The sequence below is a fragment of the Setaria viridis genome, chromosome 4 (assembly GCF_005286985.2).
Source record: "Setaria viridis chromosome 4, Setaria_viridis_v4.0, whole genome shotgun sequence".
NCBI classification, from domain to species: Eukaryota; Viridiplantae; Streptophyta; class Magnoliopsida; order Poales; family Poaceae; genus Setaria; species Setaria viridis.
The window spans coordinates 31,810,142-31,820,735 of record NC_048266.2 but is presented as its reverse complement, the minus strand read 5'-3'; the positions used below and the strand labels follow the sequence as shown (position 1 = coordinate 31,820,735).

Below are 10,594 nucleotides of genomic sequence, written 5' to 3'. Positions count from 1 at the left end.
GAAACTTATGATCTGACCCCTAGAGTAGAGGAATAGCTGTGCTGGGGATCCTCAGACTTAGCGCAGAGAATTCCCCAATTTTTACACATATACCCTCGGGTCAAGGAAAAAGGATACAGCCGAGTCCTCGGGCGAGGCGGAAAAGGGTCGGTGAAACAGACAGGGTCGGGCGAGACGGAGAAGGGGTCGGGCGGACAGATAGGGTCGGGCGAGACGGAAAAGGGGTCGGCAGCTTACCTTCGGTTTATAGGTGAAGCTTTGGGGTCGGGAAGGAGTAGACTCGGGTGGAAGGACTGAAGCACTAAGACTTGGGCAGCGGCGATGTCCGGCGGTGCTCCGGCGGCGGTGGAGCTTCTTGTGAGCAGCAAGGAAGCTCTAGCACTGCGCGGAGGAGCAGGCGGCTGGGTGGATTGGGAGGTGAGGGTGTTGAGCGGAGAAGGGGAACTCTCAAGAGGTTCAGCGGGATTTTCTCAAGTGTGCTCAGAGTAAGGGCGGTGAAACAGCAAAGGCGAAGGAACTCCGGTGGGACTCCGGCATTCCCTTTTATAGCTACGTGGAAGAGAGAGAGAGTTGGAGCAGCACGAAGACCGGGAAGAAAGAAGATGGAGTGTGCTGCCATGGCGGCGATTGAGCGGCGATGGGCGGCGGAACAGGACTTCGGAGATAGCGTCTTCGGCCATTGGGCACTGGAGACAAGGCGGCGCAGGCGCGGTTTTGCCGGTGGTTGCGGTTTGGCGGAGGCGGGCGTCGTCGAGCGGCGGATCTGATGGGTGTGACAGGGGGAACGACGCTATAAGCGAGGTTGCACAGGTGAAAAGACAAGCGGGCTGCGGCTGCGCGGGCGAGCGCGAAGCAGCGGTTTGCCGGGCACACCTCTGGCAAGGCGGAAAAGGAACTGTCACGGCTGGGGTCCGGTCGCGGCCGGCGACTGGGCGGAGCGACGGGGGTCGGAGGAGTTGAGCCACGCGGCGGAGAAGCTCTGGAGCGGGCATGCTACTCGAGTGCGTCTGCACTGGGAGATCGGGGAAAAGATTTGCGGGTCCACTGGTCAGTCTCGGTTTATCCTCTGCTCCAGATTGAAAGGAGACATTGTTGGTGAGACTTTGAAGGATCCGGCGGGGTGGGTTGGAGGTCTTCAGGGGTCGGAGCTGGGAACCGGCGGAAAGGGGTCGAGTTCTCAGGGGACGGGACCGGAACTGGAGGTTGAGCACTTAAGCTCGGGGAGCTGAGTCAGCGGGATTAGGGACTCGGATTAAGATTAACTTGAAAGATTTGACCAGGGTCGTTACAAACATGTCAGTCGGGAAGGCTATCTTCAGATCTAGGCTCCTATGGCCATCAGTTGCTGCAACACGAGAATCATCAATTACAACATCCAAAAATCTCAAATATTGTAACATCCAAACATCTCATGTTGCAACATGGAGAAACAATAAGCAGAGCATCATGATTTAGTTATTGCAACATCACTAATAACGCCTTACCCAGTCATGGGGAACTGGACATGCAACATGTGGAAGATGGAATTTGCCCGGAGCTAACTTCGGCTCCCCCGCGATTTGTTCCTGATGAAGAAGGATGGAGGGAGGGAGCACATGGGAGGTCCCTGTGTCAGGGAAAGGGGAGCGCGGCATCGCACCAATAGCGATCTTCTTCGCCACCGCTGCCAGCACGGATGTCGGCATCTCCGTCCCCGCCACCGCCGAGCACAGCCATCAGCATCTCCATCCCCACCGCCGCCCAGCACGGGCATCGACATCTCCGTCCAAGCTGCCACCCTCCGCTACCTCATCCCCTTCCACCACCTCGTTGCCCTCTGTCTCATCCATCGCGCACTGGTCACTTGATTTGGGGGAGGAATATCAGTGGAGACACCAGACGCACGCACGGAAGAGAGATAGGTGGAGAGAAGAATGAACAGTGATGTGGGAGTAGATGGGTGAGAGGATAAGATGAATTTCTTTTTTATATAATCAAGAGGTGGGACCACGTCCGATATTTCCTGAAGCGTCCCGACGTCTTCAGCTTAGCGTTACCGAAGTTTTTTTAGAAATTTATCTGAAAAGTTTCTAAAACTGAAAAGTTATCAAAAGGAAAAATCACTAAAATGGAAAAGTCGGGAGGGGAGTGGTTGCATCCGCTAACTAAATTGTCATGATGTTGACTAACACAATGTGTGGTCAGAAAATATTGTCAATTCAATGGTAAATTATGTAAATATAGCTAGCCATCTAAAGACGTTTACGATAAATACTGTTGATTTATTCGAATCAAATAGTCCGCTTTCCATGTTGCTAACTATGTTTTTACACAAATATGGTACAAATCAAATGTGAATATCAATTGAATTGTTTGAATTCGGATCCATACCCACATATATTGGATTCTGTTTGTATGTCAATATTCTACCACTCTAAAAATAAATTTTGAAATAACAAATTTATTTGACACCATGATGACATAGATTCAACATAGGGAATCTCATTTTAAGTGGATTGTCGTCTGTCACGTGGTAGTGAGCCACTTTTGCTACAATACCAAGGTTTTAAGATGATTTTAGATCGTGAAATTAAATAGCCAGATTTATCCCTACAGTTTATGTAGTACAATACCCAACTATAAAATAATAGATAGCATATAAACAGAGTGAAAGAACAAGAGAAAATATCTAGAACTTCGTTACTCCCATTTATATTCTAGAGAAATATTTCTACATATTTGAATATAGATACTATCAATATCCATAATTGGGAAATTGGATTTGAATATATCTATACTTGCATACAATTGCCCTATATAAATAGGATAATACAGATATCTTCATCCGTTTTGAAGATCTAACAAACACCCATAAGTTTTTTGTGCTAAAAGTTTATTTAAGAGGTTTAAGGATGCACAAAGAAGGTACTTGTTTTTTTATCTTTCATGTTAAAAAGAGGGACAGAATGATGTTTACAAGCTTGAATATTATCAGTAACAAGACATAGACCATGAAAATAAACTAGGCCATAACGGCATCATATCCCCCTAAGTACCTCGAGCACGCACAGAACTGATGTAAGCAATGTTATCTGAAACGCTAAACGTTAAACCGTCGGTCATCTACCATTTAGCTCTTTATTCGAACTAAATGACAATTAAATTGTTTACACGGTCATTAAACTGGCTAAACGGATGATTAAACGAACACGGCTAGGCACTGTAAGTAGGCACAAGGGCAGTGATGGCGCCCAGCCAACCTTTGGCAATAGCTTGGCAGCGAGGGCTAGGGATGAAAACATGATAGGAAAATTCATGGTGCTTCCTTTATAGCTTCTCTGCGCATTGGTGCTGATCTTCCCGATTTGAATTACCGGTTTCAGCCCGTTATCAACATGTTTCCAATCAAATAGTTTCATTTCTGACATCCTGTGTAACTGATTTCGCTTTCCCAACTAACATCCCTGCTCCTGTTCTTGTTCCCGAAAAAAATACAGTAACGAAAGTACTTAGAGTGTTTTCCCGACCGCTTTCATCCCTAGCGAGGGTCCCTCGCTCCCTCCTCAGATGGAGCTACGACGGTACCAACAACCTACATGAAGAGCCTCTTGCACGGATAGAAGGGGACGGCTACTGGCAGGACAAGGAGTGGCAACGCAGGCGGTAGAATTCAACATATAAAAAAATAAGACGCACGATATTTTTCAGGTGCCACAACCCCTCCATTTAGAGGAATTAGTGCTAATCATTAGGACGAAACAAAAATCATTAAGGAAAGAAAAAATTATTAAAGGACTGCTGAGCAAATTCTTTCGAATACTAGCCGTCTTTTGGGAAAGAGAAGAACCGCCGAAGATGTGCACGAGGATGAGTCCGATTTCCCTGTGCAAGTCCGAGCTGGGACCCGGTCTATATTGGGGACGGTCGCGATCGAGTCGGTGTCCCATCACGCGGTAACCCGGCCGTGTCCTCCAAGGCTTCGCCTTCGCCCGACCCAACCGCCGCCGACCGATATATATATCCACGGTGCACGCCACGCGCGACCCAGAAACCCGCCGCACAGTCCCGCCGCCTCTGCTCTCTTCTACCTCCGCTCCAAGAATCCACCAAGCTCACGGCGAGCACCACGGCCGGAACCCTACCACCCTTACCATCCTCCTCATGGGGCCGACCGTCGTGGCAACCCGGAAGCGCGGCACGGAGTTCCTCCTCGACGACCCCTTCGACCTGCCTCGCCTGGCAAAGCGCGGCGGCCGGTGCTCGATGTCGGCCGTCGCCGCCGACCTAGGCCTCAGCTTCCCGCTGGAGTTCGATCCGGTCACCGCGCTCCAGCTCATCTTCCCCGGCGCCGATCCGCAGGTACGTCAACGTACGTGGCATCGAGCAACGTTAATTTGGCTCGCGCTCTGCTTCTCTCGTGTTGGTGCTCTGGTTTGATACGTGGATTAGTCCTAATCAACCACGACGAACAGTCACAGAACACGTCGATAGTGCAGAGGGCAAGCGAGCGACAGTGACTTTGCGCGTGCTGCGATTATTGTGAATTTGTGAGATCCTTAATAGCTGATAAAACTTGACTGCAAAATTCGGATTTCAATCCATCCAACCAACATAAACCGGTCAAGCGTAGGTCCTGAGTTCTGACCAGTTGGTACCAATGAATATGTTCAGTCATGTTTGGTTTTATGTAACATGCAAATTGGTACTGATTAGGAACTGGGCACCTAATTAATGTCTTTTTTCCTTGAATTTACAGATTCTTGAAGAACATTTACAAGCGTCAGGAAATGTTTTGGAAGCTGCAATTAGAGCATACAAAGATTACCTGGTAGATAGAAGCTCAGAATCTACTTCTTCCATAACATATGCTACATCCAACGACGGCGCAGACGATGGCGTCCTTTCTGAAAGTATGCAACATATGCATATGTTTCAATTTACCATGCAATCATTAGACTCGTCACAGTTAGGAAAATCAACAGTTCTCACTGATGCCAATTTCTTAGCTACATTTATTTCCATGCCAACAAAGTGTTATCTTAATCATTTAAATCAGTTAGCTTAAACCTTACCTCATGAATGCCTATTGCAGTTGATCTGCCAGTGGCAATTCCCACCAATGGCTCTGAATGGGCAGAGCTTATTGTCAAGGAGATGTCCTCTGCTTCAGATTTGGTTGACGCCAAGAATCGCTCCCTCAAGATACTCAAACTGTTGGAAAAATCTGCTGCTAGGGTTAGTCCAGATGAACAGGGCAAAGTGCACAAGGTATTATCTAAAGTTAAATATCATGGCTTAATTCTGAAACTTGGTTCCATGCTTCCAGGCTCACCTGAATTAGTGTTGTGAATCCAGGAGCACAAGATAGTGAAGCAGATGCTGGGAGCCCTGCTTCACCAGAACGGTGTTCTGAAGCGGGCATTCCTCATACAGCACAATCGGCTCAAGGAGTATCAGGAGATGGTGCAGGAGCGGTCTCAATTCAACCATATTATCGAGAAGTACCAGAAGCAAATAAAGGCATTAGAGGTAGGTTTTGTGAAATATTTGCTATGATAAATCTTAACTTTCATTCTCTACTAACAATCTCTTCTGTACTATCCAGGAGAAGAACTACGCCTTGTCATTTCATCTTCAGCAAGCGAAACAATGCAGCAACACCTACAGGCATCGCAATCCAGACATATTCTAACCTACATGTTGTTGGAGAATGGAGAATACTGCTGCAGAAATTTATGGGTCAAGCTTGGGCCTGATTCCAGAAGGTCCTGAAACTGAGAGGAAAAACTTATTCAGACCAAGAGAAAGATAATGAAATAAAAGACATGGTTCATGGTTTTTGGGATAGGTGTTTTTTAGGATTCTGTGTAAATCGTCATAGTTGCTCTAGTTATATAAGTGAGCATAATCTGAGTGAGTAGAAAAATTCATGTACCATTTTGTTATAAATTATAATACTGAATTGTGATTGTCTCCATCAAGCTCCCTATACTGAGAAAAGATGATCAAAATGTTTTTATTTAGGGATTTGAGGACGTGGCTAATTCTCTATACTTGCACACTCCTTGTAATCATCTTGCAGGGATCATCGCATAATAAACAATATGTATTTTCATTCGGCGTTGTTCTGTCATCTACTCATCTCCATGGACTTCGACCATTCACTGCTTCTAGATCTGAACACAAATCTCCATACTATAATTCGCTCGCCATCCATCTGATCGCCTAAAAAATGCCAGTCCACACCGCATTTCAACTCATAGAACGTTTTATTTTGCCAACCACAGCACTGCACTTGATTTTTTTTTCGTTTTTTCGTGAGAACTAGTGTACTAGTACTATTACAATAACCTTGAGGAACAAGCAGAGATGCAACCGCAATCATGGACCAAGAACTCCAATCCTCCTACCATTACATCTCCTTGATCGTGATCTTGCTGCTGCCTCTCCTCGCTGTCAAGCTCCGGCGATGCAACCGCGGCAAGAACCTGCCTCCTGGGCCATGGCGGCTGCCGGTGACCGGCAGCCTGCACCACCTCGTGGGCGCGCTCCCGCACCGCGCCATGCGTGACCTGGCCCGGCGGCACGGCCCGCTCATGCTGCTCCGCCTGGGCGAGCTCCCCGTCGTCGTGGCGTCCTCGCCCGGCGCCGCGCGAGAGGTCATGAGGACCCACGACGCCGCGTTCGCGACGCGGCCCCGGACCGCCACCCTCCGGGAGCTCACCCGCGATGGGCTCGGCGTCGCGTTCGCGCCGCATGGCGAGCACTGGCGCCAGCTCCGCAAGCTCTGTGTCACCGAGCTGCTCAGCGCGCGGCGGGTCAGATCTCTCCGCCGCGGGCGCGAGGCTGAGGCCGCCAACCTCGTCGTGTCCGTCGTCGCATCGCTGTCGTCAGCGCCGGCGCCGCCCAAGCCCGTGAACGTCAGCGCCCTCATCGCCACGTACGTCACGGATGCGATCGTGCGTGCCGTGGTGGGCGACCGGATCAGGGACCGGGATGCGTTCATGGAGAAGCTGGACGAGGGCGTCAAGGTGGCCGCCGGGTTCAGCCTCGCCGACGTGTTCCCGTCATCACGGCTCGCGCGCGCGTTCAGCGGGGCGGCGCGCCGCGCGCGGGCGCACCACCGCGAGATGACCCGGCTCATGGACGGCGTCATCGAAGAGCACAGGAAGAGGAGGGCGGCCGGCGCCGGCAACGAGGAGGAAGACCTCCTCGACGTGCTCCTCAGGATCCAGAAGGACGGCGGCCTGCAGGTTCCCCTCGACATTGGCACCATACGCGCCGTGATCATCGTAAGCTCCCCAAGTCGCCACTTGACGAAACTATGTTCCATTCTGCTGTGTGTTCGACACCTGACGAAATTGACAAGATTGTATCTTTCGGATGCCGCGAAGGATCTTTTCGGTGCGGGGAGCGAGACGACGGCGACGACTCTGCAGTGGGCCATGGCAGAGCTGATGCGTCACCCGGCGGCGCTGCGCAAGGCGCAGGCCGAGGTGCGCCGCGTGCTCGCCGGGGAGCGCCGCGTGTCGGAGGACGCGCTGCCGGAGCTGCGCTACCTGCAGCTCGTCCTGAAGGAGACGCTGCGCCTGCACGCCGCGGTGCCGCTGCTCCTCCCGAGGGAGTGCCAGGAGGAGACGCGCGGCGTCCTCGGCTACGACGTGCCCGGGGGCGCCATGGTGCTGGTCAACGCGTGGGCGATCGGCAGGGACGCCGCGAGCTGGGGCCCCGACGCCGAGGAGTTCCGGCCAGAGAGGTTCGAGGACGGCGGCGCCAGGGCGGGGGTGGACTTCAGGGGCACGGACTTCGAATTCGTGCCGTTCGGCGCGGGCCGGAGGATCTGCCCGGGCATAGCGCTTGGACTCGCCGTCATGGAGCTCGGCCTCGCCAGCCTCCTCTTCCACTTCGACTGGGAGCTCCCCGGAGGCGCTGCGCCGGAGGAGCTGGACATGGCCGAGGGGCTTGGGATCACGGCGAGGAGGAAGAGCGATCTGTGGCTGCAGGCCACCGTGCGCGTGCCTATTCCAAATGTGTAGATGTTTCCTAATATATATACCGGGAAGATATATTAACTGGAACAGGCACGCGCACGGTAGATATATTAGGAAACATCTTTGTCTTTTGGAAACATCTACACATTTGGAAACAGGCACAAAAATTCTACCCCTTCCTCAGCTTTGTCTTTTTAACTGGAACAAAAATTTGTTTATATGGAACAAAAAATGCATTCAAGTGGAAAAATGGTATGCTTAAGTTATTAATTATATGTGATTTTATGATTGTTTTTAACATTCTCACTAGGTTTATAAGGAGATGTTTACAAATTTATAAGAGATGGGGATGGACATGGTATATCCCTCCCAAAATTTCATCAGATTTGCTACTCCTCAAATGCTTGATTTTTAGCTAAGCTCTCAATCACCCAACCTTATACTAGAAATTGAATTGGATATTGGAATTTGAGGTTAAGGTTTGGGGTTCAGGGGTGGGGGATTTACCTGTGGCCTTTGGGTCTAGAGGGAGCTCCGGGGAGGCTCGTTGGCCGGCAATGGAGGTGGGAGAGATGGCGGTGGAGCGGAGTCAGCGTGGGCGCCACCGGAGCCGGGCAGTAGGGGATCCCCGGTGGGCGGCGGATGCAGCGGGGGAGTATGGGCCAAGCGGATTAGTGTTGGGCGGTAGAGGTGGCCGAGGCTGCCGGAGCCGAGCGGGAGGTGGTGGTGGCGGGGGCGTCGCGCGAGGAAGATGTCGGGAGGAAGACGATGGGAGAAATAGAAAGAATAGAGAAGGAAAGAAATGATGGATATGGACCCTTGGATGTAGATCTAATGGTTTTAAGAAGTGATCGAGAGAAAAGGAAATCTCAAATTTGGCAAGGAGACAGACCCAAATTTCATTTCCACACCCAACATAACTAAAAATATAAAGGAAATGAGACCATTTTCACGTGAACACCTATGAAAATGTCATTTTTCACATGTCGTTTCTTATGGGAATTTTCCACAAATCTCGAAAGAAAATTTATTCTATTGCCATTAGCAGCAACTTTTCATGGGATAGTATGGAGGGTTCATGCTAGGTCAGTGGTCCTAGGTTCAAGTCCTACTGTCCTAGAGATCGCATGCGTGCGTATTTTGCACGAAAAACTGCATGCTCTGCAGGTGTTTGAATTCTTTTTCTTTTTTATTTTTTTGCGTGCTACATTACCACAAGCAGTCCGCTTATGGAACCGTCTGTGATTACCATTTTATTTTTTTGATGGAATATTTTTTCGCTCCATAGAACATTCTTTTCTTCTGGCTCGAACACTTTTATTCTAGCTTGAGCATATTTTCCTCCTTGCTCGAATATTTTTTCTCATGGATATAACACTGATTTTGTGGTGGTAGAGGCTCACTCATCATGATCACCGCTGCTAAGCACCGGGAAGGCAGGTTAACGGCAGTGATTTTAGTAGAACAGAAACATCCATAGTTTAAGTTGTCTGACTTTAGCTATCAGAGACTTGAGCTTTAGGCTGACATGGGCTGACCTCACATGGGCTGGCGTGTGGGTGTGTTTGGCGCTGAGGGAAATGGTGGATGGATGATGATGGCTTTTCTGGCCTGTGTGGTTAACTAAAGGAAACGGTGCATATAAATACTTGCTTAATGGCATCATTTATGTAAAAATAGTTTTTGAAAATTTATGGGCCTAGTGAAAATGAATTTGCAGTAATTTTACATTTTCTCACCCAATACTTACCTTAAATTAATACCCTGACTCTTTTCTTGAAATTAATTATCTATGAGAGTGCGTTATGGTTGCGGCAACATGACCACCATATTACAGCAACATTTAGCCAATTCAAAGCATTCATGGTTTAATATCAGATGAGGTCCTGATGGAAGAGTCAGATTAGTACTAAAATATACTAAAGCTAATTAAACTCGAATTGGATACATTTGCCTCGAATGTACTAAAGAACAGGTCCTAGACTCGATCAAAGTGACACTATCATTTGGAGCGGAACATATCATTTTCAGGCAAACAACTTCGAAAAGCTAGGGGGTGTTTGGCCCCAGAAATACGGTGATGCATCACCTTTTCACTCTTCATATTTCTATTTGTCACCACCTCATGCCTAGCGACGGAGTCATCCAACTAAAATTGATGGAATCAACCGAATGCTCCGTATAAAATGCATGAGGTGATTCTTCAAATCAAATAACCCATGCTTTGTCATGAGTGTCCCAGCTCACCTACGTTTTGGTCCCAGCTAGATAATGGAATTGTTAGATATATGGGCTTGGTCCATATAAATGATAATTCTGAATAAATCTCAAAGACCCATTAGCGTAAAGAGGGGGTACACCATCTATTAGTCCCATATTGCTAATAGATGAGGGTGTTGGAGCTTTTCCTCCCTATATATATGGACCACCTCCCTCATGGAAAAGACGCAATATAGACTACTATACGGGAAGGCTCCCAGGTTAGGGTATCCCTAAGGTGGTCTGTACTAGTTAGGTTTTTGCCTCTTCTCGTTGTTGCGCCGCCACCGTAATCTACTCCATCCCGAGTGTCGGCGTGCACCGACGAACGGGAGAGCAGGTCTCCGGAACCTCTCGCTCTTGTG

The 10,594-nt window shown here is 49.2% G+C and overlaps 2 protein-coding genes across 2 annotated transcripts; both read left to right on the top strand.

Annotated features, from left to right (window-relative positions):
- Nucleotides 1–4,024: 4,024 nt before the first annotated feature.
- Nucleotides 4,025–5,956, top strand: LOC117853247 (uncharacterized). The gene is made up of 5 exons (XM_034735636.2): nt 4,025–4,338; nt 4,736–4,889; nt 5,072–5,247; nt 5,335–5,508; nt 5,585–5,956. The coding sequence occupies exons 1-5, from the start codon at nt 4,141–4,143 to the stop codon at nt 5,669–5,671; spliced, it is 789 nt and encodes a 262-aa protein (XP_034591527.1). The 5' UTR covers nt 4,025–4,140; the 3' UTR covers nt 5,672–5,956.
- Nucleotides 5,957–6,129: 173 nt separating this feature from the next.
- Nucleotides 6,130–8,240, top strand: LOC117853774 (desmethyl-deoxy-podophyllotoxin synthase). The gene is made up of 2 exons (XM_034736060.2): nt 6,130–7,271; nt 7,374–8,240. The coding sequence occupies exons 1-2, from the start codon at nt 6,363–6,365 to the stop codon at nt 8,013–8,015; spliced, it is 1,551 nt and encodes a 516-aa protein (XP_034591951.1). The 5' UTR covers nt 6,130–6,362; the 3' UTR covers nt 8,016–8,240.
- The last annotated feature ends 2,354 nt before the right edge of the window (nt 8,241–10,594 follow it).